The sequence below is a fragment of the Anser brachyrhynchus genome (assembly GCF_964034855.1).
Source record: "Anser brachyrhynchus genome assembly, chromosome: 6".
Taxonomy (NCBI): Eukaryota; Metazoa; Chordata; class Aves; order Anseriformes; family Anatidae; genus Anser; species Anser brachyrhynchus.
In genome coordinates, this window is record NC_137700.1 from 35,684,835 (window position 1) to 35,711,582 (window position 26,748).

General features: G+C 46.9%; 1 protein-coding gene across 34 annotated transcripts in view; it reads left to right on the plus strand.

The window, feature by feature from the left end:
• Positions 1-26,748, plus strand: part of TCF7L2 (transcription factor 7 like 2) — a 177,584-nt gene that overhangs the window by 60,450 nt on the left and 90,386 nt on the right. For 32 of the 34 annotated variants that reach the window (XR_013953076.1, XM_080598231.1, XM_080598252.1 and 29 more), the window contains one exon: positions 3,116-3,217. The exons of the other annotated variants lie outside the window; for them this stretch is intronic. Coding sequence is in view for 31 of the 32 variants with exons in the window: in XM_080598231.1 (XP_080454357.1) it covers positions 3,116-3,217 (102 nt within the window). In the remaining variant the exon portion in view is untranslated. The remainder of the gene's footprint in view (positions 1-3,115; positions 3,218-26,748) is intronic. 34 annotated transcript variants of the gene reach the window in all.

The following is a 26,748-nucleotide window of genomic DNA, read 5'->3' on the forward strand; positions in this document are numbered from 1 at the left end:
ATTTATTCATTTATTTCCTCTCCCCTTCCATATTGGCCATGGAAGCTGTCATGCGTGCAAAATGGAGCCCAGCTCATGCTGGATGCCACGGGCATCCACGGCCTGTTAGGTCTCAGAGGAGAAGCGGCTTTGGCCACGTTTGAGCATTTGAGCTGGAAGGTTTTTGGACCTGCTTTGGCAGGGGTGGGTAACGGGAGGACTTCACTGAGAGCCCAAACTTTAAGGGTCTGCAACACAGACAAGCAAAGTAACAGTAAGCTCTTCCTGAAGTTTCTTGGGCTGTCTCTCCTGGCTCTCATGAGATGGAGGCAGAGCAGTAACAATCACGCTGTCTTGCCCTGTTTCTTCTTCTGGGAACTTAGTGCTAAAAAAATAGCAGAGCTGACAGTCCTGAAGGCTTTACAATCCTTGCAGTAATTACTGGCTGGACAGGGTCTGATGTGAGCTTGCTCACACTGCCCTGTCAGTGCCTCTCGGTGTGCCCCTGGGGACAGCCTCAGAGAAGCCCACGCGTTTCTTGGCCTGTCTTTTAGGGCAGCCGCTGACCTGAGCTCCCTCACGGATCGCCAGGTTTGTAGGAATATTCCAGAGTTGCTCGTGACCCTCGAGTGGTCATGGAAAAATAAGTGCGGTTGGTTTGTTTTGGTGGACGATGGCTTCCCAGCCACTTCCAGCAAGCTGGCTGCTTCAGCTGTGGTAGAGGCAACTTCTCACTCTCCAAAACAGTCATGTACCACGAGGCAGACATTCTGTGAGGATGTTTTCCTTGGAAGAAGAGAAAAATGCAGTCTCTAGAATGACACCCTGGCTTTATGAGCATTTAATACTTCACTCCCCAGTTGAAATATCAGGGGAAGTCTCTAGTCGCTGTGACCCGTCAGGACAGCTGTTGGGGAGCCTTTGTACCTTTCTGCAAATTCATATGCCCCTTTACGTGGCGCTGTTACGGCCACTGCATGCGAAAGACAACTGATGGACTTCCAAAAATGTATCAGTTGACTTGTTCAATAGTGCCATCCGCAAATCCGAAATGTATCAGGTTTCCCTCGAAGTTAAGAAGCTCTCAGTCAGCCTAGGCTTTGGGTTCATTTTCTGTGCACTTGGGTTGCATTTTTAAGCATTTCTTTGAAACCACAAAGGGTTAGAAAGTTACTTTAACGTAATCTCAACTTTTAAATTTATGTTGTGGTCACCTATATTGAAGAGCAGGGATTTGATACAAGCAATCAAATATCTGGAGGCTTACAATCAAGTCATATGAGTTAGCAATGCCACTTACGGTAGGCTGGTTCTGGTTTTTTGGGGTTTTATTTCTTGTTTTTAAGAAGTGCTGAAACATTCTGGTCCACATTGCACAAATCCCAAATGTGAAGATGAATAAAAACAAGACTTCTTGGAACTTGAGGAACTCGAAAGGGGCACAAATCCAGAGTATGGGTTTGTTTATTTGCATTCCAGTAGCTCAGAAATCTCAGGCCCTCCAAGCGATGGGAAATGGGAATGCATCCTCCTGCTTTTGGTCACCTCGGTGCCCACGGTCTTGCAGCAAACTGGCCTTGCATGCTCACAAATGTTTTGCATACGTGAGCAAATGTGATAGTGATGTGCTGAAAGCATGGAACCAGATCTCCTTCCTTCCTTCGCTGAGATTTAGATACAGCTTCCGCTGCTAGCCTGGAGTGGCAGGGGCTGATCGTGCGTCGTTCTCCTTCAAGATTACTTAAGGAAAAAAAGTGATGGGTAAACATAACTATTTCTCTAGATATTTTCTAGGAATAGATCTGTTAGGTCAATCAGAGTCCAGTGCTATCCACAGGGGTCAGATCTATGTATACAGCTGCTTTTCTTAGGTCTGGGAGGGGGCTGAAGGTATGTGGCAGCAAGCATTTCTTCCAGCGCAATACGGGGCTTTTAGAGATCATATATGAACTGTTGGCACAGTGCTGCGCCACACGGAGAGTAGAGCTGGGGCAGAAATTATATCTGTGCTGCATGGATATGGTTTTGGGCTGGCTCATTTCTCCGCGGGACTGATTTTGGTGCGAACAGAGTGCTGTGCTGCTGCAGCAAGGTGGGCACCAGCTCTGGGGGAAGCCTTGTGCTCGCTGGGTGACCTGGTTGAGTGTGGTGGGAGGATAGGCATGTTCCAGAGCCAAAGCTTTAGTTGGTATTTGGTGCTGGTTAAGTCCATGGGAACATTCAACTGCTTCTTGAAGGGTAGTTATGGTGGGTTTTGTTGCTGTTTTTCGTTTTGCTTTCTGAATCAACACCCCCTTATGCTGCAGACTGGCAGTGTATTGAGGCTGTCTGCCAATGGCAGTGACACAAACACCTTCTGGCTGCCCCTGAGCGCCTGGCCAGGGCAGCTGAGAGCGAATGCACCAGGCCGTATTCTGTCTTGGGCATCATCAACTGGAGAGCTTATTACGTTTGGCCGTGTAATTGAATAAGTTACACTGTGCAAGTCCCTTAAGGATTGTCCTTCAGAAGGTTTCTCTCCTGCTGATGATGAGCAAGAAGAAAATAACCCACGGTGACTTCCAGAACTGGTGGAAAGGAGAGAAAATAGGTCTAAGACCCAGCAGTGCTGTGGGCTCACGTTGCTTTTCGGGCAGACCTCTGCCTTTAGGGTTCACACAGTGGTGTGAAGCTGGAGGAGTTAATGTGGTGCATGCATTGAAAGAAGGCTGACAGACAATCCATTAAATACAGAGATCGTATTTTTAACCTGCAATAGGTGTTTTCCCTCTCCTAAAACTGATAATCTACCTTCCCCTCCCTTGGCCCATCCTCTCCATGGTTTTGGTATTTTGTTTTTGTCTGGCTTTTATTCCTCTTCTAGATTTGTTATGATTAATAAAATTAACGTAATATTGTCTTTGCAATCTGCTGTGTTTTCTTATTCCTGAACTTTAATGTAGTGGCATGAAATTGTTAGACAGATTTTGTCTCCACAAACATGTGAAGTCGTCTTAATTTTTGTTTCTGTTCCTTGCATACGTTTTAATTTGTATCTTTTTGCCCATGTTACCTAAGATTTGTTTTTGTTTTATTTTTTTTTGCCTTTCTTTTCTGAACTCATTTTTCTTTTCCCATTTTTGTTTCCTCCATCCAGTATCTGCAGATGAAATGGCCACTGCTTGATGTTCAGGCAGGGAGCCTTCAGAGTAGACAAGCCCTCAAGGATGCTAGGTCTCCATCTCCAGCACACATTGTTGTAAGTAAACGCAGAAGATGTTCTTCCTTTGTTTAAAAAAAAAAAGGATTTGACATTAATCGCATTGATTGTCATCAGTTTTCTTTTATGTGAACTGAAAGATTCAAAACAAACAAACCCTAACAAGCCCGTGGTAAAAGGAGGGAGTATATATTCTATTCTTTGGTTGTTTGTGAAATTATCATTCATTATGCTTAGCTCTGGGCTTCTTAGGAGAGCACAAAGTTGAAAATGCTCTAAAATTACATACTGCAGGATTATTTAGTGGAAGTGAAGTCCGATCAGGTTGGTTATACATGTGACTACGCTGAACTGAACTGAATGAAGAGATACTTCTGGAAAGCGTACTTAAAAAAAAAAAAAAAAAAAAAAAGGAACAAAAACCCAAGCCTGTTCTATGTTCTTTGCTTAAAAAAACATAAAATATCTATTCCTATTGCAAAATCTTGAGGGAAGGTTTGTGCGAACTGGTCAGCATTCTACCTGGGTGAAGGGAAGGGTCAGCGGAGTTAAGCTCAACAAGAGCACATCTTCCTTGCATTGTGATGACTTCTCATTTAGTATAAAAAGTGTTATCAGATGTTTATTACTTGCCTGCAAAATACAAAGTAATTTGTAAGTAGTTTGTAAGTAGCATTGATAATAATGTTCTTTTATTAACCTCTCAGTTATTTTTTTGTTGTTGCTTCTACTGTAAAAACAACGTTGAATTTGAAATCTTTAGTACAAATTTGCATGAGAGAGGGCTGGGGGAGTTGATTTTATTTTCTAAAATAGCTTCCATATAGTTTTTTTAAAAAATGTTTGTTTATATGGCACTGTGCAAGAATGGCAGTATTTATTTGCCCGTCCTCACCTATGGCCAGTTTTGGCACAACCTATCGTTAAGGGGCCTGTTAGCTCTGAACGTTCATCTGGGGAACATACCTCTGGAGAAACGGCATATAGCAGGTTAGAATATTTCTTCCAAAATACTCTATCATCAAATTTTGGGTTTCTTAAAACCCTTTTTTATGATTAATGGATGACAAGGTGAATCCCAAGAAACACTGCTCGTTCTTTTTTTTTTCTTTTGTTATAAAGTCTAACGTGGACGTAGTTGACAGATCATACAAGACACACATTTGTTCTGTTAGAAATTTAAAACCAGAGTAAATGTTTTTGAGGAGTTTGTTATTCTGTTGTTGTCTCTACGTTGAGAAGTGCCAGGCCTTTGCTATGAGCGCCTTAGTTTTTTATTAAAAAAAAAAAGAAAAAAGTCTCCTATCTTCTAGATTTCATAGCTTCTAAAATAGATCTCAGTATGGCAGAGCGATGAGCACAGGCCTGGTACTTGCTTAGTCAAAGCACTGATTGCTTTGATTTTTCAGAGTGACTTTGTTTTGCCTTCCTGTGCGCTTGGGCTGTCGCTGAAGGAAGAAATGGGAGAATAGATGTTTGGCTGCTTATTTAGAGCGGTGCAGCCATCAAAACCTGCCGTTACCTTTTTCCTAGTAAGAAAGAAACTAAAACAACTTCCTGATTTTGGTTCTTTTCTGAATGCCCTGACTGAGGAGTAGGGCTGGAAGCGGGAGCGCTCCCCTGGGCTCCGGGGCTGGGAGCTCGGCCCAGGCCTGGCGGGGGGGCACGGCTTTGTGGGAGGCTTTTGCGCGGCGGCGGGAGGGTTTTCTCAGCTGCCTGCAGCCTGGGACAGCAGGCAGATGTGGCGGGGAGCAGAGCTGGGCATCACCAGCACCTTCCGCTGCCCCTCAGGCTTCGCTTTGAAAGCCCGAGGGGCTGGTCGTGCCGGGGCTGGCTGGGTCCCCGCTCGCAGCATCACCGCTGCCGGCCCCCAGCCCCTCCGGAGGGTGCGGGCGAGATGGAGATGAGTTGACAGCACGGGCACACATGCACGAAAAAGGGCGCCGCCCGTTCAAAAATCAGGATCCTTTTGGAAAATAAAGAGAAACCTGTTTCCAGGAAGGCTGAGGTTGATCTGCTGTGTATTTTGACCATTTATGGGGTTCTTATGGGTCTCTTTAAAAGCTGTTTCACTCTGCTATTCAATAAAAAGCATATTTACCATAGCAACCACTTAGGCCGTGAGGAACATATACTACCTCCGAGATGGAGGCCACCTTCCAAAAGAGCCACAGCTGGCATTTGTAATGTGATCTTTTGTGCTACTTACAATGTTGAAGGGGAGAGGAGGCGAGGGAGCGAGGTGGGGGAGCGGTGGGTTTTGAGGTGGGGGGGCAGTTTCTGCAAGGTTTAATGTTTATTTCTAGCAGCAAACTGTTTTGCCTTGTTCTGTTTAAATAAATAAAGGCAGCTTTTTCCACCCTTTTTCCTGGCATCCACCCCAGGCCACGTCCATTTTGCGTAGTAAAAAAAAAAAATAATTTTTTTTTTTTCTTCTGGTAAATAAAGTTAGAGTAGGTAATGGCATTCGGGGGAGGTGGCGGTGGTGGAGAGCAGATGAAGTGGCTGCAGATGCCAGTTGGCTGGGGATGTGTCAGGTTTCTGTGGTGTCCCGGCTCATCGCTGCTGTGCGTGCCCGCAGCACCTGGGACCTGGCTGCTCTTGCAGCAGGCTCTGCACCCGGTTCTGTGGAGCTGAAAATGCCCGTAATCTTTTTAGGGAACAGTAAGGGGTATTTCATGGGCATGCTTATGTTTCTTCATGGCTGTAACGCGTAACCTATAAGGATAGAAATGGGCTCTCCACCCACGCTGCTGTGTCTTGTCTACCTGCCAAGTGTATCCATGCCAGTTTTTCTTCCTGAAATCAGTTGTGCTGCCCCGAAGATCTACAGCAAAACGCTAACGCTTGCAAATCATTTCTTATCTTTCCCATATCTCTGAAATCAGGATTTGAGCCTAATCTTTATAGGTGGATTACAAAGAGAGGGAAGGAAAGTGTGTGTGGTTTTTTCTTCTTTTCTCTCTCTCTCTTTTTTTCCCCCTTTCCCTTTTCCTTTCTTTTTTCTCCGTTGACTTCTCAGTGTTTGGCTCTGATTAACACGAGCTCTGTGTCAGGGCTGCAGCTTTTACGCCCAGCTTCGATGAAACTCCCTTTGGCTTCGGTGCGAGTTTTTAGTTTAATGACTCAGGACTGCAGAACATGGCTGTCTGTAATGTCTTAAGTAAAGTCTATCCTACTTGTAAGCCCTGCTCCTTTCAGATTTGGTTAAGAACATAAAGTTAAGACTACGAAAATGGAAGCAAAAGACCAGCATGAATAATTTGGCTGGATTGCCCCCAGTGCTGAGGGCTGGGTTAATACTGCTTTTCATGGTGCTTGAGAGAGTCTCCAAGGTCCGTAATGAGAAACAGAATATTAAACTGAAATTATGTTCAGCATGTCTTGAGGAAGGTACAGCATGAGGCTCCATTTAAGACCAATGTGTTTATTTGCATTTAGGTGCTTCACTTGTCTTATAAGACTCTTGCATCTTGCTTTGGCACAGTCATGCTGCTTATCTGTGTCCAAAGGTGAAAGAAAGCTGGGGGAAAAATTGTTTTAATAGTATGCTATTAAGCTTGCTAGGTCAAAATTTTGAATTCAGCCTGTGGATAGTACTATTATGAGGCTGGGATTTCGAAAGGTTCTTAAGGCTAATTTGCAGCACCTCCCCACCCCCACCCCCCTTTTATTTCCCTCCCTGACCTCTGATTTTGTTAAAAAAAAAAAAATAAGTTTTTGGGTGTAAAGCAGACCCGTGGTTTGTGTGTTCCTCTAAACGTGTAGGGTACTAGCTGCCTTGAAATCCCATGTTCAACGTGTACCTGATCTGCTCCATTTTCCTGAGCTACTGTGGTGATAAGGATGAAGTGTGGGTGCCCTAGGAACGGGATTCTTGCCTGAAAACTTTCCAGTGAGGTGTGGACAGGCGAGTGAAAAAGCGTGTGGTATATCCCTATGAGCATCTCCAAGATCTGCTCGCTGCAGAAAGCAAGTTGCTTTTAAACCTTTTTTATCTGTATATGTTTTTCTTAAGACCGTAGGAATGCAGGGCTGTTCTTCCCTGTTCTCTGCAAAGTAAATATTCTGACTAAGCTGTACCCTGGTTTGGGCAGGAGGATGGGTGAAGGCCGTTCCCTGGGTCCTGCCTCCTGCTGTCTCAGCTGCACAAAGACTTGCTTTTAGCTTTCTTTGTACCAGGCAAAAACAGTCTGAACCCAAAATGGTGGTGGTTTGGTACAGTATATTTCTTACAAATCAGTTAAAGGTTTAAAAAAAAATCCTGCATTTTCTTCTGCAGGGAGGCCTTTTGAAGTAAATGTAAATGTTACCTTGGGGGAGGACTTCTAGTACTATTTGGCCTGGGTTTTCTAATATGTAATGAACACAGCCATAAAGTAGACTGAATCCCCAAGAACAAAGAATCACTGTGCAGTAGTGTATCTAATTTTTTTTTTTTTTTGCTTAAGGAGGTGAAAATGTGTTTTCAAAACATAATATGACAAGCAAAACTTAAGGCAAAACCATCTCAAAAACGTATTCTCTGTTCTCAACCTCTTCGACACGTGTGGAGAGCGTGTCTGTGGCTGCTGGGCAGTTTAGTTTGGGGGCATCAGGAGTTGTTTCCCAGAGCGTTTAGAGTCAAAGCTGTGCAGTCTGCTCTCCCTTCTCCTTAATTTCTTTCAGTCTCATGTGGTTCACACTTGGGCGCTCTGAAAAAAGACAAATACCTGCAAGTATATTACAAGGTGATAGATTTCAAAGTTTACCTCGTGTCCCATCAAATGCTCCAGGCCAGAAATAGGGCGCATCCAAGCACAAGTGCAGTCCTGTATGCATAGAGCCAAGAAGTGCAATCGTGCAACTTCCACTCACAGTGCCCCGAGAGGGCTTTTAAAGCACTTGCTTTGTTTGTCTTTAATATTTTGTGTTAGAGAGGCTGTTCTTCCTCTACAGTGCCCTCTTGAGCTGTTCTTGGATTTCAGGCCGTATGCGCCCACGACGGGACATCCACCTGCGTGGAGATGTGCAGAGCAATCCCCTGAGCATGCAGCCCATGTTGAGAGCTGCAGGAATGTGGTGGTGGGGTGAAGGGTGGGTGGGTGGGAAGGATCTGCATGTGTTTCATGTCAATGCCCAGTGTCAAGAGCTGTACTGGCACCCTAACAGCCTCTGATGGCAGTAGGTCGCACCTTGGTGCTTGGACCCAATACACAGGTCCTGGAGACTCATGATGCAGAAATACCCAGGCAGCCTTAATTGCAAAGCTCCTGTAGTGACTCTCTGCTTTTTAAATGCTCTATACTTTATTTAGCTAATTGCTCTGGCAGTTGCAAAGTAAACAAGATGTTTCATTAATGCATGCCCAAAAGTGTGCAAACATCTTGTTCTGGATTTTCAGAGCTGCATGGAATTCAGCCACAGAACAAATTAAACTTGCTGAGAATTTTGTGGGTAAATCTTTCACCACTAATTCCTTTTGATTTTTCATTGAGAAGGATTGTATTTTAAAAATCTGTGTTCAAACCTGACTGTGTAGAGCTAAGTATAGAATTATCTACTGTCAGCCCAATAAAACTATTTTGGATGGATTCCTATAAAGCACACATTATATTCAGTACTCACTAAATACGAATGGGAAACCTGCATTTAGGCAGAGCATAGAAGAAATGTGGACTCCTAAAAAGTCAGCCATTTAGTAATTTGCTAAGTTTGCAGAGTAGTTCAGGCTTTTGGGGACTGCTTCATGGCATCGCCGTTACTCTGTGGCATAATGTCCACCCTCTACAATGGAGGCAACCACTCTGCTTGAAGGCTGAGACTCTGGAAATGTGCAGATTTGTACCTCTTACTGTGAAGTGAGCAGGGATTTAGTGCTGCTGCAAGCATCAGTCAGCGCTAAAGCACCTTCAGAAGACACCTTGGGGCTGGATTGGCAGCTGGGACAAATTGTCACGCTTAGTTGCAGTCAAGAGATCTGCGAGCGGCTCCAGGAACTCTGAAGTGTTTGGATGTTGGGATATTTCAGCTGTGAATAAATGCTGTAAAACATATAGTACTGCCAACCCCAATTGTTCTAGGATCATGAGTCAGGTCTCAAAGGATCATGAGGATTGGTGGGGGTTTTTTGGTGTGGGTTTTTTTTTGTTTGTTTTCTGTTTCTTAAATAATACATTTTGTATTCTCTTTATTTGTTCTCTGGTTCCTGAGCCTGCAGGGTATACTCCGCTCACATTCTCAAACTTTTCTCTGCAGCAGTTCAGGGGCTTGCTGTGTGCTGTAAGTGGAGGCTGAGGTTCTTCCCTAAACACTTGACTTCAAGGCTACTGCGCTTTAAGGAAAAATAGCAAGTAGTGCTGGACTGGCTATAAAATCCTAGGAGCTGGCAACCCTAAGCGGTGCTCTTGGAGAAGGCAGCTGGGTAGGTGTGTTGGTGTGTGCTGCAGAGCATCCATTTCTTGTGAATTATGTGGCTGGGCTTGGAGAACCTGGTGCGGGGCATTCGTAGGGCTCTGGCTGACGGGTGGAGATTTGTGAACGCTTGCTCATCAGAGAGCATTAAGTAAAACATAACGATGCAGTCTTCAGCTTGGCTGGAAGTGCATCTATTGCAGGCTTCCCTCTTGTATCTTCTGTTTATAAAATAACCACTGTGTCCTGAGTGTGATGCAAACGAGTCTCTGAATTCTGCTCCTTTCTGACTAGTTCGGGGTACAGCAGAGCTGCGTTTCAAGGTAGACAACTATGTTGGAAAGAGGCTTCAGGAGACTGTTTTAGCACAGAGGAACCCGGGCTGTGATTTGAAAAGGATTCAGTCACAAGGCAGCGTGCGTTGTGCAGGAGCACACACGTTAGATTAGCCTGCGGGGACTTGCGTGGGCCCAAAATTAGGCACCCGCTCTCCTGCGGTGTGGCTGCCGTGCCGAGAGGAGCCAAGGGAGCGCAGTGGGCCGAGCCTGGGCCCCGCGTGAGGGCCGCAGCAGCCCGGCTGTGTTGGTCACATCAACGAGGACGTGTGCCGAGGCCTGCAGGCCTGGTGTGGCCACTGGCTGCAGGTCCATCTAGCCGTGTGGCCCATCCGTAGCTGGATGCGTGTGGGAGCTGAGGGGGACAGGGACTAAATCACACAGCTGGGTCAGGAGCCAGAGGCCCTGCTGGCGGCAGTGCGAGCAGCAGGAGGCTTAGTGGGTACGATGAGGCTGCCTCGCCATTTTTGCCCGGATTGCTACATTCCTGGTGTAGCCTTGGGCCGGTGGAAAAGCCCAAATAGCTGGTGGAAGTAGCTGTCTCCAAATAGCTATTCCTCATTATCTCTCCATGCGGCCGCTCTCATTCAGCAGTAAGAGGCCCTTTGTGCGGTTTAACTTAATCCGCTTTGGAAACGGATTAAGCTAAATCACACAAAGAAACTCTTAGTGCTGAATGAGAGTGTCCACACGGAGAGATAATTCGAAATAGTTGTTCTCTGTTTTTTTTTTAATTCACACTCGAGCCCTCGCACAAAAACTTACCCATGCAGACGAGCCCACTTGAACTGAAACCTCCTATTTTCTGTCTAAACAAGATCTGTGTGCTGTGTCCAGGTGCCGTAGCAAAGAAAACAGCACGTACTTACCATTAAAAAGAGAGGAAGGAAGCTGGCATTGCTGGGCTCAGGACTATTTGTTTGCTGAGTTGCTCAAGCCCGGGACTGTTGCTCCTCTCAGCAGTACCGGCGGTCTGGGATTGGATTATTCATCAAACACTTCACTTTCCAGACTGTACGCACCTGTGCTCTCTCCTGCAGAAGGACCCGGAGCTGCTTAGTGAGCTGCTGTGTAACGAGAAGGAGGCATGCTTTCTCGGTCCTGTGCAGACCTACAGGGAGGGGGCAGACCCACCTTGGAAAGCCTTTGAAGAATTAGAGGTGTTGCAAAAAGCTAGGAATGATGCCTTCATAAAACAACTAATCCCCTAATCTCTTCTCCAAACAGTGTTCAGTACCTAGTTTCACGAAACTACACTGAAAATGTTGTACAACAGACTTTGCTTTTGATTCTGTGGCTGGCTGGAACCAGGGCTGGTTCCAGGGGAGCTCGCATTGAAGCTGCACTTGTACTTGACAGATCGGTGAGCAAAATCAGCCATCAGATCATGAGCAGAATCTCCTGAGCCAGGGAAGCGCTGCTCATGCCTCCATTTTACCAGTACAGCTAGCAAGATGTGAAGTAACTTTCCCAAGGTCATTTTGAGACACTGACTTCTATATCCACATTTTCAGAGGTGTGCAAAAAAACCCCACCACCCAATGTGACCTGACAGGAAAAAAAAAAAAAAAACAACAACAAAAAACCAACCAAACTAAAAGACAGAGGTAGTTTTTCAGATCTAAACCTAAAGTTTTAACATATGTTGGACCTTAGAAGAAAGTTACTTTCAGTGCTGTTTATGCTCTGGGAAGACCCTGCGTGTCCGTGAATGCTTGTGGCAGATGTGCCTTATTTTTTCTCTCTCAGAATTGGAAAGTTTTGGGGAGCTGAACCAGCAAATGGTAGCTCTGCAGTCAGGCTCACCTCTCAAGGAGAGAGAGAATGAGTGATGGGCTGGTACCAAACCTGGGCACATGTATGGTTTGAACAGATGTATGTGTGCACATCAGAGGTAGAGGGCTTTCTGGTTTGCCTCCCTGATGCTCTGATGGATCTAAGAAGTAACCAAATCCTAGCATAGTGCTTTTTTTTCTTTTTTCTTTTTTTTTTTTTTTTTCCCTTTGCGATCCTAACTCTCTACCTTGCTCTTAGTGCAAATTAAGGACTCGCCTGTGTCCCTGGGCCTTGCTGCACTGGCTTGCAGGAAGATGTTGGTCTGTGCTAGTTTCCTAGGAGAGTGAAGCAGCTCTCTAACATGCATTTTTCCTGTTGGCAAGACTCAAAGACTTCTTGAGTACTATTACTGTGGAAACTAGCTTCCCCTTCCCCTTCCTTTTTACTTTTTAGGCCTTGGTTCAAGAAATCATTACACATGAGCTGATGTCTGTCCATGTTCAGGACAGCATTTAAGCATGTGCTCGAAGTATTTTCTCGTATAGTGATGCTTTTTGAACTGGGACACTGGAATTGAGCATCTGTATGAAAAAAGAAATAAATAAAATCAAACCCTTCCTGAGAGATGGTCGTGGATTTGGCCTGTCCCCCATCGAGCAAGTACTGAGAAAGGACAGGGATGGAGGGACAGACTAGCATGTCCTGAGCTCTTCTCCTTTGGAGCTTGTCCCTGTGATATATTTCTTCCCGGAGCTAAGGCTATATGTTGTGAGTATGAAGGAGGGTTTTGGTCTCTTGTAACTCACTGGGAAATGTATGAAATCTCCCCTGACCGAGAGGAGAGTGTCTGGGAGAGGGAAGACAAAACAACCCAAGTCTGTCCTATTGCACATCTGCAGAGCTCAGCGATATCAGTATTTTGTGCTATGGGGCCATGACTTCCCTGTGATATGGAAATGGTGTCTGAGGGAGGAGAGCAGAGTGAAGGGACCTGGAAGCCTCAAAACTTTAGTTTGCATATACAGCCCTGAATGCTTTTCCTCCCAAGCAGCTGCGTGGATGCACAGGGAACCATTAGAAAACCCAAAATGGGTGCAGTGCACCCGAGCTTTCCCTGGCGGCAGGACTTCCGCTGCATGTTGGCCATGCCTACATCTCCACGGTTAACTAACATGAAGCAAGCAGGAGTCTGAATTGCTAAGGCTGTAGCCCGCTCCCTGTTGACTCCCCATCCTGGTGCTTTTCAGGCATGCTGAGCTCTCTGGAGGGAAGTCGTTCACTGGACATGAAATAACCTGCTCCTCATTAAGGGCTCTGATGACCAGGACAGGTTACTTTGGGATAAGCTCTGGTGTGGATCCGAGGCACGCCAGTTGCTCCACAGTTGGTGCCTGAGGGGTGAACGTGAGGCAGCAGATCCCACCTGGACTGAAGGCGAAGTTTCCCACATCTGTTCCCAAGCTGAGTGTGTGCCCGGGCAGTTCCTGTGGCAGGGCTGCTGGAAGCCCAGGGTGAAGCTCGCCCTGCAGTAACTTGTTCTGCCCGTCATGCCCGGAGCACGTCCAGGGAGTGTCCACTCGCAGCGAGATGGGCTGTTAAGCCGTGTTTCTGTGTAGGCGACCGTTTGGACACCTCAGATCGCAGTGCTCGGGCATCTGTGGGATGAGTAAATGGTGAGATGTCAGGGAGCAGCCCCGGCACCGACACGAGAGGAGGATGGCCACAGGCCTGGTGCCCTGTTGGCTTTCTGGCCAACTTGGCTGCTCCTCTCCTGGGTGCTGAGCTGGGCTCATGCCTCTTCATTTAAACACCCTCCTGCTCCTGTTTGCTGGTGGCTGGGGTCAGGCGCCTCAGTCTGGGGCTGGAAGCTGGGGACCTTCCTCTTCCCAAGCACCTCCCAAGCCTGTTAGTGACGCCGCTCTGACTGCAAAACGAGCAGGTCAAAGTGCCAGGTGCAAATTTAAAATCGTTTCGTTACCGCTTGTTACCTGTGTTCCGGAAGATTTAATAAGCAAGCTACTTGCAGAAGGGCAGGTGGTTGCCCCAGAGAGCTCAGGTCCTGGGCAGACGGGGGCCGTGCAGCGTGGGGCAGGGTGGCGGTGCGATTGCTGGGCTTGTGCGATGTGATGGACACCGCATCCTCACATCCCTTTCCCGGAACAGTAGCGTGTTCTCCGTGTTGGACTGAAACACAGCTGGGAGTGATGTACAGGTCCCCGGGCTCCAAGTTCACAGTCCGAACTGCTGGGCCGTCCTGTCTTCGGCATGCATGTTTAATGCTGTAGTTGTCTTTGCTTGTTGTGCCGGAGGGGACTAAAGGCAAAAAATAGAGTTGTTCATCTCCAGTACAGGTGAGCGCTGCGCTTTTTCCCTTGGACACCTGTGAGACACCGAAAGGAGCAACACAAGTCCCGGACATCAAAGAGTTAATAGCAGTGAGCGTGGTACAATAGCTCATTAGGACTTAAACGTGGGCTGCAAACTCAGAAATCTTGATAATTTTGGTCTATAAGGACACTGAACTTTCAACCCTAGTTCAGCAATAATAAATGCCTATTAAGTAAGGCTTCCTTTTCTGAAGGGAGGGTGGATGGGTGCATTTCAATGGGCTTTAAAAGTATTGCTCCTTATTTCAGTGTCTGCTGGCCGAATGCATCCAGGCATGGGAAGGCATTTCAAGATCTGCACAAAAAAGACTTTGAAGTGTAACCTTTGTGAGTTTCTTAGTTAAACCTGACTGCAGTTGGAAGCAGCACTTTATTTATTTATTTGATAGGCCTTTTCTTTTAAACTTGCTTAAAAAAAAAAAAAAAGCACAACGCAGAACAAACAAAAATAAACCTCTGAGCAATTTAACAAGAATGCATTTCTGAAACTTTGACCCAAAGTGAAAGGCGGTGGCATGTGTTTGGCTTTTGAGTGGATGTTTTCATAAACAAATATATCAGTGCTGATTTTTGGAAGCAGGGAGAGACTAAACTGCTCTCCTGGATGTGGTTTAGGCGGTCGCTGGGGCTCGCAGCCCTGCCACCCCACGGGCAGGGGCTCGGGCACGCGGCGGTCCACAGCCCATGCTGGCTGCTGGCACCGGGGCCGCGTGTGCCCCCAGGAACCAGCCACAGCCAGGAGCTAAAAACTTCTTCACGGCCCCTTCGTACACCTGGGGAGGGATGCAACATCCTGCGGATATTCTGGGAGTGGAAGCAAATCACGAGTGGCTGCAAGTCACAGCTTTACAAGCTGCAGTCTCGCCTTGACTTTGCAGGTCTCGATCCTGCTTCTGCTGAGGTCCTAAGTGAGGCTGGAGGTAGCATGGTGTGTGTGTGTGTGTGTGTGTGTGTGTTTTACCTCGCCTCTCGGAGAGCAAGAGAGAGACCTCCGTGAAGAGAGTGACAGGGTTTGATATAAACCAGCAGGACTGCATTGCTGCCATTATTCGACAGTAAACCCTTTCACAATGCCATATGCTGTGCATTCCAGCGCAGCAGCGTAGGGTGTGATATAGTTAAAGCACACTCGGCAAACAGGAAACGCTGGTGACCGCTGTGTGTGCTTTTCATGGAGATAAAGTATTGAGAGCGTAACGAGAAAAAAAAAAAAAAAAAAAAAAGAAGTGCTGGGAATGGGGGGAGAGCGGCGGGGGTGAAGGAGAGGGATGTATTTTGGGCCTGACGCTCCCGTCATTATGAAAACGCAGACAGGAAACGCAGCCAGGGAGCAACAGCGAAAATGCTGTTTTGCTCCAAGATGTTTGTTTTACTCCATTACATGTATTTTCTATTTTGCTGCTGGGTACCGGGAGTGGCTGTGTGGTTTTTTTTTTTCTTCTTTTTTTTTTTTTTTTTTAAGTTCCTGCCACTCCGGGTTGGTATCCAGCTCCCTTCCCCTCTATCCTACCCCAGTTAATAATCAGAGGCTATTTTAAGGGACTAGAGTAAAGAAATGGAAGCAGTAGTGCGTTTCCTTACCCCAACAAAGTACCAACACCGGTGTTTAACATACGTGTCGGGTTTTTTCCTGGCACTCTCCCTGAAAGAGGCATTGCAAAGTCTCCTCGGAGTTAGGAAGTGGCTATTGCAGGGCAGAAGGGAAGGCAGGGGGATGGGACCAGCAGGTCCGCGGACGGGGAGAGCTCTGAATCATAAACAGACCATAGCTTTAATAAAATAAATGAAGTGGAGCCTTTTCAGCCGAGGGCAGACTGTATTGGTGCGAGCCGGGCTTTTAACGTTCGTAGTGAAAATTGACAGGCTGAGAACTGGGACATAAACAAAAATGTCAGTCCCTGGGAGTCTTGTTCACTGGACAATGTCTCAATTGTTTCCGTGATTTTTCGCAGGCAGCAGGGGATATTGGGAGATTAACTGTTTACCAGCCAGGCAGGCTCTGGAGGTGCTTGCAGAAAGAAGAAGTGGCAGAAAATAGCATTTTTGTTTGGAAACGATTAAGCATGTCAGTGGGTGATAAGGAAAGGTCACGCTGTTCTCCACATACTTGTCTGCTGTTCAAGTTGAGCTTTACGCTTCTTAAATTTTCGTTAGTTTTTGCTTTGTTTCTGGAAAGTTTTGTGGTTTCTTTTTGCTTTTGCATTTATCAGCAAAAGTTAGATTACGAGGCGGACAGGTAGATGTTTAAGAAGTGGGGAAAATGTGTAGGTGGAGGTTGCGTTTTAATTTTTATTAGCGTTTCTTCATGAAACAGAGGCAAACTTTAAAATATTCAAGTTATCTATTACTTGGAACAGGCTGAAATCCGAGTCGGGGAATGCCCTTTATTTTATTAACCGCTGTACAATTTTGCTTAAGTCTCAAAATAAGAGACCGTCTTCAAAGAAGAGAGAGGCGAGAAGTGGAGCTGAGTTGTCTTAAACTACTTTTGCTTCACTTATTATAAAAACAAACACTGAAACCTGTTGCATACCAGCCCTGTGTGGGCACGGTTCAGAGAGCTGCGCCTGGTAATTCCTTACTCATCACAGCTTGAATGTATGGTTTGTTGTGGGCTGAGGCACGGAGGGGGAGGCGACAAGCCGAAGTTGCTTCTTCAGGGCGCAAAAGCTGTTGAGGTTTATTTGCAGGAAGATAAACCTGTTTTAATAAACGTGGGTCTCGCCTCAGCCGAGTGAAGTTGAAACATTTTGCAGGCTGGAAGCCAACTTGCTCGGTGCGCGGCAGCCTGGTATTAAAGCTCTGGGACGTGCTGAGGTTGCTTTAACTTAATTTATGGAATAATAATGCATCCCATTTTTGTTTCCCTGCATCCTCTGGCTGCTTTGTGTTTGGATGCATGTTCGCAGCCCCGCACTTTCTCTTGCTTTCAGTCCTCCGGTTCCCCTGCCCCCATCCCCTTCCTCCGCAGCCATTCCTGCTGCAGTCCAACAGGAGACGGAGCAGCGGAGGGAGGTCTGCTCCGTGTCTTCCTGCCAGGCAGGAAATTGCCTCCTCCGTCAATACTGGAAACTTGTAACACAGCAAAACTTGTGCTCAAGGACGGGCTTCTCCCAAAATTTCTAGGTGAGAGACGCGCTCTCAAGTGTGATAAGGAAGCGAAAAGTAGGCTGTTGCTCCCCAGATCCTTCCCTGTGCGTTGTGCACTGATGGGAGAGAGGGAAGAGGGTAAAAATAACCGCAGTGTCCACGGGCTCTTTGAAAAAGGCTGGCTGTGCAGATCACAGCCGGGAGAGTGAGTTGCTGCCCTTTTCAGGCTGGCCAAGGCTGGAGACACTGGGCACTGAAACGCACACCAGGTCCTGCGTGGAAAATCTGGCTCTTGGGTGTGTTTTGAATTGATAACTGCTTTCAGAGATTGAGAAAACAAAAGTCATTGACATGTTGTAGCACTTGGTTCCCCGGGTAAGTATCCTAAGTAGGGCTGGGTTTAATAATTTCTAATTAATTATTCGTGCAGCCAAATGAATTGCGCTTCCTGTTAGTTAATGATCACTGAAGAGATCGTGATTTTTCTTGAAATGCTGTTTGTTACTCATGCACGAGTTTCAGCGTTGAGTCTTGGAGGTCGTCCACGAGCAGTTCTTCGGAGCCAGTCAGCGCTGGAGCTCTTCTGCGCAGCCATGGGGAACATGCGATGTGTTTCCGTTCCCTGCGTGGAGCAGCAAGCGATACTCTTAATTAATAAAGGTTTATTTTCCACAAAGATTCTCCAGTAGTTGCAGAAAATTCACCATCTTGGCAAGTGAGCTTGCCACCAAATTAGTTTGCTTGTATGGTCACAGAAAGCAGTTAGGTTTGTCAGCTAATGAATTTCTCAGGTTGCCATTGTTTCGTGCATTATGTAAACACAGAAGGAAAAAAAATAGCATTAGTATTTCAAAGTGTTTTCTTAGCGCTGTTTTGCAATTTCTACCCCTTTCTATTCATGCATAACCATCAACTTCAATTTGAAACTCATTACTGATAATAATAGCGCTCAACAGATTCGCTGCTTCCGTGCTCTTCCTTGTCTCCTTGAGAGGTTAACTGCTGGTGCAGGTGAAACAATTTGTAGAGATACCGCAGAACATGTTCCTGAGATGGCCTCTAGATAGCCGTATAGCCCATGTAAGTATCCATTTGGTTGCTGTCAGTAATTTTCAAGGCCAGCTTTTCCTAGACATCACAATTAGCAAGCAGATAATTTTCTAGTTTATGTGAACTTGTAGGTGGGGAGAGATGGGGACACTGAAAATGCTCTTTGTAGATACATGTAGCGTATGTAACCCTTCAGCAGACTGCAGCTCAGCTGTCCAAGATGAACCAGCATCTTTAACACCAATTTACATTGCTGGGTGCCACAACAAGGGTTTTTATAAAGCCTAAGCAGCCGGGCATCCACTCCGCTTTGTCTCCCACCCTCGCTCTAGGATGTGCCCGGAGGAGCCCATGGAGGAGCCCATGGAGCTTGGCTTTTGTGCTCTCACGTCCCTTTGCTTGGCGGGACCTAAATCCAACCTGTGGAGAAACTGGGAAACTAGCAAAGCAAGGGGCAGGCTCAGTCCCGTTTGCCAGCTCTTTATAAGAGCTGGATGTTGCTTGTCTGCCTTCTGGAGTGAGGACAGGCAGGGCGGTGTGAGGGTTTGGATGCCTCATGTTGCTGTGCTTGTCCTGGGTTTATTGACCCAGGCTGGGGAGGTAGGGCCATGCGGTGTTGTTACAGGTGGGAGAGAAGAGCTCAGAGAAATGTTCCTGTTTTTCTGGTTGAGTATTTGGAGGCGTGATGGAAAATTGCCACAGATTTCAGATACAGTCACCAAAGTGAGCACTCTCCCTCCTCTCGCTGGGCGGTCACCAGGAGAGCTGTACCTGTCTGTGAGGGATGAGTGGGCTCCCGTAAGGCTCTGCGGTGTCCCTTCAGTGGGTAAATGCTGTGCGAGAAATCAGTCCTGTTCCTGTGAGGAGGGGACTTACGTAAGTCGTCCTTACGCCCTTCTCCTGGTGACACCTCGGGGTAAACGCACGTGTTCAATTTGACTGGAGTCTTCCCCGTGGGCCACTTCTCACCAGCATCTGCTGCGCACGTATGTGGAGGTGACGGTGGATGTTCCAGATAATGGTACTTAGCACTTGTGTAGCACTTCATGTTTCCAAAGTGCCGTACAAAACCAAGGCTCCGTATCAGTCCCTGGGGGAAGAGGGAGCTCGGCATCCTTACCGTCGTTTATGGGCAGGAAAGCCGAGATGCAGAGAGGTTAAGTGGTTCGCCCAAGCCCACACAATGAGTCAGTGTCAGCTCTCAGATCAGACCTGGAGTTTTCCTGGCGCTTGCTGTCATTGTGCAATCAGCCGGGGAGCGCGGCCCTGCGAGGTAGGTGCTCCTCGCCCAGCGCTGGAAACTTCACGCACAGCCTTGCGAGACGTGCCGCGGAGACCCTGGCTGGAGATGACACCGATTGCCTCAGTTCGTTTTAACATATGCTTGCAGGATGTTTTACAAAACGGGCCAAGAAGCAACAAAAAAAGTAACCTGCAGCGAGGGTGAAAAAATCCAGGCTGCGAGGTGCTGTTCGTCTAACGGTGGCATCTCATTGCGCATGGCCTGCTGCGAGCGGCGGCGCAACCCAGCCCGGGGAGCCCTGATCTGAGAGGTGAGGCAAGGCAGCCTGTCTGTGTCAGGAACGTTTTACAGCTTTTAGGGAGGGACAGGGTGGTGAGAGGCTCCAGTCTGTGGGAAACAACAGCTCCACTACACACGGGTTTGCTCTCGAGTAGTTACTTCAGGGCAGCTCCCGCGTGAGGGTGCTTTTGTTAGAGAGCAAGGGCGCCTCTGCCTAGCGTGGAGTAATTCGCTTCCCAAGTAGGCTCAGCTAAACCGGGAAGACGCTGTTAGTCTGAAGTTGTGGATTCTGCATCTGTATTTGATCTAGAATAGATACTCTCCTTTAAAATTGCGTTTGGGTATTCTGGATTGATTTATCTTTTTCATATGGAGACGAGGCCTCATTTCTCAAACCAGAATTTGATTGAGATACCAGAATTGTCTGATGTTGGACGCCAGACAGCGCTCTCCCTCTGTTAGGTGATACAGATTTTCAGATGGGCCACTGCTAAACCTCTTTTAGGATGGGATCTTAGGAGGGGGGGAAATATCCGAAGGAGCCTCTTTTCCTAAACGTTCAACCAAGCTGCGGCTGCTCTCAGCCTTGCTCCTGAAATGAACGAACGAAACCAGGTTGTAGAAACATATGGGGAAACCTTTATGGTCTCAGAGGAGCGTGGTGCAGCGGTGTCACTGGGTTCCTGGCTCTCCAGGTCTCTTGAGGAGTGCAGCCCAAGGCTGGGCGGCTCAGGCACAGGCGCAGGGCCGCGGTTGGCAGGCATGCCGGGGCGTCAGCGGGAAGCCGCGGGGTGTGGTGCGGAGCCCGCGCGGGGAGCTGCGAAGACAATGAGTCTGTGGTAGGCATTAAATGATACTAGAGAGCCCGTGCTAATCTCGGTTTCGTGTGGCGTGGCCTCTTTGGATTAAAATACAAGGGCCAGTGTTTGTTTTTTTCGTTCTCTGCTTTTATTTTTTTATTATTGCCAGCTCTGCCATCAGCTAGTCTTGTGTCTCAGAGCTAGTCATTTAATATCTTTATTCCCCTGAGAAAGCACAAATAACCTTCTCACACACTAGCCATAAGGTTGAATTAGTACGTGCAGGCCAATTTCTGAACTTTATAGCGAGCCCTTATACCCAGTTGAGTCACTGCATTTGTTTTGCAGGCTTTTAAGTTTCCATTTCAGGGGTGGAAAGATGCCTCTCTGAGCTGGGCCCTGCGGCACATACCCCGCACGCAGGCTGCAGGTGCCTTTTCCCAGTGCAGAAGACCCCTGCAGCACACGCGCTCATGAAAATAAACTAGAAGAAAGCGTCTTGGTCCCAAGTCCATGTGAGCAGTGGTTTTGAGTAACACCTCCTCTTTGGCTGAATCCACATCATAAGGCTGAAGACCGATCACGTTCTTTGCTGGGACTGCAGTTGGTGGTTACTTGGTGTGTTTTTTTTTTTTTTTTTCCCTTCTTGCCCTGTGGCTTGTTTGTGTGATATCATACAAGGCAAAGGTACTGTAGGTTATTATATTGCGTGTTCAGCATTCACGGGCAACAATCAGAGGTGTACCTCAGTGCTCTGAACTGTTACACCACGGTGAGGTATGTCATGAGGTGTCCAGAGATGTTTCCCCTAACCCCACTACCCACGTGCCAAAGTAAATATCTGATATGAAAGTCAAGGTACAGAAGCCAGCTGGATTGTACAAAAGGTCCTGTCTCCCTTCTGTTGTTGTTGTTTTTTTAATATAATTTTCCTGGTGGGTTGAGTGACTGTCTACAGTGGAATAAAAGGATGGAGAAGAGACTTTGGCATTTCTTTGAGCAGTAGCATGTTCGTTCTTTGAAATCTGGGATTTTTTTGTTTGCTTTGTTTTTTTGTTTATCTGTTCATTTGGGCTTTTTTTTTTTTCCTTCTTCTTCCCTTTCACAAATGGAGGATAGGAGAAATTGTGTGCATGTGTGTGTGGTGCCCTGCCAAGCAGAGAAACTAAGCAGACAGCCTCTATTGCTTTTGCTCTCACATCTCTAACTTAATTACGGGGGAGGCAAGGGGTGTGTTGTGTTTAATGTACTCCATGCTTCCAAAACTCTGCACTCTTGCATGCTAGGGGCTGACCATTGGCACAGGCTTTCATTAATATTTTTTATTTAACTCCCCTTCTGAATTATTACTTTTGGTTTGGAGGCTTTTTTTTTGTAACTGCACTCTTTTATTTTTATTTTTATAATTGCTTCTGAATCTGCAGAAGCGCATGTCGAAAATCATCTCAGTGTCACTAGTCTTTAGTTCAACAAGAACGCTATAGAAACGAAAGGTTCTGTCATCCATCAGATTTTCTGTTCCATTTGTTGAAGATGAAAGGCGAGCGAATTTAGTGCTCACTTTCTTCTCCTTCTGACAGTTATTGATCCTCGCTGGAACTCTGCGATTCGCGCTCTGAGCCGGCCGTGACACGGGGAATCCCCAATTCATTATGTGGGTGCTCACTAGCGCCGCTGGAGTAAGGCTGAGTTGCCCTTCTGGTTTCAAAGCCGTTTGTTATTTTCAGCTGCACCTTGTGAGCTGGGATTTTCTACCCCCCTCCCCTTCCCTTCTCACCCCTTTTGCCTTCCTAGACTTTTAATCTGCAAGCTGTTAATGTTTGAGAAACAGCTGCTGTAACAGGGGGGGTTAGGTGGTTTGTTTCAGAGGCTTCCCTGATTTATACAAAATAGGAAATAGCTGAATCTTTTTCTCTGAAACGATGGGGTACCAGAGCAAGGGAACCTGCAACCCATTGTTTGTTGAGGGGAATTTTGCATCCTTTGAATCTCGAGGATGTGAGGTTGTCGGGTCTTGGGAGATTGTTGGGAGAGAGACAGCCCCTGTGTTAAAATAAAGACCGGGTTGTGCAAGTGTTTATTAGGTGGTTTCCATCTCCAGAATTCAGGCTGCAACAATAAAAGGGGAATCAGTGTAATGGTGGGAAGTGCCATAGCCTTCCATATCCGTTCCCCACACAGCCCCTTTGACTGAAGGTGTGTCCGGATGGATGGGAGCAGAGACCGATGCGGTTCCTCCACCTGCTCGCCGAGCTGGCCCCACGCAAGCCCAACCAGTTCTGTTACGTGCTTGCAGCCGGGAGCTGGCTTTAACCTGGCTGGCACCGTGCACGGGCCCTGATAACATACTGCTGCGTGGTCGTGTCCTCCATGCGATGCCTGCATGGAGGCACCATCTTCTGGAAACCCATTTTTAGCTCCCTGCGCTTTTCCAGCAACCCCTGTGCAGCAACGTGGTTCCTCCTCTTTTGTGAGTGAGGCTATTGAGGGCTCGCGCACACGTTTTCCTGAAGCTTCTCCTTGTTTAATGTTAACGTGAGCCCTTCAGTGAAGATGCAGTGAAGAAGTAACTCCACTGAGCAATACCAAGTTCGATAGCTCTGCCTTTTGTTGGTGGAAATGCTCCTGAAGTCTGTCCCTGTGTCCCCTGTGACCAGCTAGGGACGTGTCACCCTCAATCTCCTGCTCATCCTTGTCCTCCAGGCCCCTTTCTTCTTGGGGATTCCTTAGCCATTGGCCAACAAAACACATTTCTAGCAAAATCTTTGGAAACAGAACGGAGGGAACAGGCTTTTTCCAAAGAGGTGAGACCTACCCGACGTGCCGTGGGTCATGGCATGCGCTGTTACGGCTCGGCGCGGAGCTTGCTCCAGGAGGAGAGGGTGGCGCGCCTGGTCTGTGCTTCTCCCAGCTGGTTGCACGCTTTGCAGGAGGTTGGCGGGCCCTTAAAAAAAAAGTTTAACATCTGCTTTTGTTTATCCTTTTTGCTGCGGGCAAGGCTGAAAACTTAATAAATTGCTTGAAACCTAAGGAAGCATAAATATAAAAAGAGTATTAGATAAATTACAGAAGCCTGCCTACCTGCAGCATTTTTTATAACGTAAATGGTACGTGTGTATTATTTCTCTATAAAAGTGCCCACATGCCCCAGCCTCACGCCGGGGTTCCCTTGTTTAAACATTCTTGCGTTCGTGCTACTTGTGCTCCTCAGCTCCCACCTCTGACTCCTCCCTAAGTTTAACATCGTTCCTCAGTGGCAGGCGTTTAACACGGCAGCGCTCTGAAGATGCAATGATGGTTTTTCGAAGGATATTTATAAAGCAGTTTTTAAGTATTTTGGAGTCTCATCTCTGAAGGAGCAGATGAAAGAAAAAATCCTTGTAATGCTGGTAGCATATGCACGCTGTACAAAGGATGTCTCGAATACTTCCCTTAAAATGTGCCCGTATTTGCTCTAATGTACTCACCGTTTTTCCAGCCCGGCTCTCCTGGCAGGGGCAGGGATGAAAGGGGAATTGCCAGAGAGAAACAATAAACTTGTAAAACAGACACCTTAGTAAGAGATACTGTAGCTTCAAATATTTACAGTTCCTTTGTGAAAGAATTGGCATTGCACATTAACCTTAATATAAGTGTAATATAGCATGTATCTGAAGGCAGAATCGAAGAATACAAATTTCTGCAGCTAATGGTTTTTGAATAAATTCAATACAATTGTCTGGCAGTTATTAGCAGAATGTGTGAATCAGGGGCTATGCAACACTGTATACTCTGAAGACCTTGAACTATTTCTACCAGTTAAGAGCTGTTAGATAGAATCTGCTGAAAATTAGCTTCATTCAGTTATCATACAATATAGCGAGCTGTTCTGGCAAGCAGCATTCTCTGCTAGCATTGAGGGAAAATAAATTCTTCTGTTCTTATGGCCTGAATTGCAGGTAGTATCTGCTGGGGTCAGATAGCCTGGCTTCTGTGCATGTACACGCCACACACATACGTGCCATCCATCCATACGTGTAAGGAGGTCTATGTGTCTAGGTAGATTTTGCCATGTAATTTCGGTTCTCTCCTGCCCGGTGTTTGCAGTTCGCAGACACCCTGCCTCTCCCTAGCCGGTGATGAGCAGACCTGTAGAAAAATGCGTTCTCTGCTCCAAAACATTCGTGGTGAATAACCGGTGGCTGTGCTGTGCAGAATGTCAAGACAAATATTTGTGCTGGCTTTTCCTGGCTTTAAAAGGAATCCCGTGAACCTTACAGATCAGGAAGGAGCACAAAGGACCAGCCGAGTGTGGCCTCCTGCCCGCTGAACGTTACAGCTCAGTGCAAGTGAATGCAGAATTAAGTTGCTCACTCCGGTACGGCACCTGGACTAATTTGTCTCGCTAATTACAGTGGGCGTAGAAGTATGGCGATGCCATTAAACAGAGCCCATGACCCAGGCCAGTAGCCCCAGAGTGCCTCGTGAGCGCAGGAGCCTTGCCGGGGCTGGTCGGGCTGCGTGACGTGGCCCTGCCTGGCACGCTAGGGACGTGTTCTTGGACGTGCCGTGAGACTGGCCAAGTGGAGCAGTCTCCATAAAATAGGGCTGTCCATGGACTTACACCGGTGCTACACACTTTATTTAATTGGTTTTAGAGAAGATAGGTGAGTTGTTTATCTATGATCGCTGATACCAGCAGTACGTAAGAGTAGCTCTTGTGAACTGTCAGTTCCTCATGGTCAACAAAAAGCACCCGGCTCTCGGTGGAGGCCTTGCAGGTGGTATTTAGCAAAGACAGTCTCCTGGCTAAAGCACGAGAAGTGGTGACTTACGTTAGCACCTCTGGCAGCAGGGCTGGGGGGCGGGAGAGTGACTGGTCCTTGGGGGTGGTAGAGTCAAGAAGGATTTTCCAGTTTGTATTGAAAATGGGAGCAGAGTGAACTGGAGCGGAACAAACTGGATTTAAATATGACTGATCTGCTAGGGTGTGTACAGGAGTAGTGAGAGCCTGGATGAAATAAAGCACGGGGTTCTTAGGTAACTGCTTCGGTTAAGGAAGCCAAAAGATTGGATCTGGTGGCAAGAGATGGTAAGCTGTCGAAATGGATAGCTTCAGATGCCACTGACTACTTCCACGTCCTTTTCTTTATTCTCCCTGTCTGCCCCAGATACTGCTTGGAGTATCATCGCTGCTCCTGTGAAAACAGGCACCATATACTGAAGAGGCGGCCGTCAACCTGCGCGTGTTGGCAGGCGTGGTGGGGGTCCAAGTGTCAGTGTGTGACTTGAGAAATCTGGCGCCCTTGAAGGGGACGGGGCTTCCACCACAAAACCAGCTCATCCATTTTCCATTAGGGTCTGCGGACAATAGATCCCACAACCCCACATGGTCTCCGAATATTGTAAGATTTCATAGTTGCGGTCACTTCTAATTTGCCACGCAGACTGCTAGGAGAAAGAGTCCTGATCCCCGCCTCAAAGTGCTTAACGCTGAACTCCTCATCCCCGGTAAAATCATTACAGTGTATGTAGTCCCGGCGTCGTGCAGGATGCGAACCTCCATCAGCGGCTGGAGTCCCTGGTGTTTGCAGCTACAGAAGGCACCGTCACTAGGACATCGTCAAGACTAAACCCTCCAAGTAGTTGTTTTACCCCCGAGTCTTTTCACAGCGTGCATGAGTTTCACTATAAAAATCTAGGATGATTCCCTGAAGGAACTGGAATTTCTGGGTGTTGCAGAGTCCTTATTAGGAAATTGGGAAGATACACTGATGAGTGTGCCTGTTTAAAATCAGATAGTAAAAGAGTTCCCACCATTATTCTCCTTCTGGGAGGATTGTTTGTTAACTAAGTTGGTGTTTTAAATTAGAGTGAAATGGAAAAAAGCAAGTAAGCAAATGGTTTTCTTGAAGTTTAGGTATTTACAGTATTGAGAAAAATGATAGTTGGATAACTCCTCTTTGAACTGGTACCAATGTATCAGTAGATTCGGGGGGTCAACTTTTCTGTTTCTACTTTACTTCTCCTTCAGCGAATCTGAATTTAATTAACTCTTTTCTACACATGTCCTAGCAGCCTTATATTTCTTTTTTTTTTTTTTTTTTCAGTATCGCCCTGCATAGCATAATCCCATAGTTTTGTCACCAAGAGAATGTAACAATGATAGGCCCGTATCACGCTGCTTGCACATGGTACTTCAAAATTTGGGGTTGGTGAGAAGTCCTGCCTGCACGGG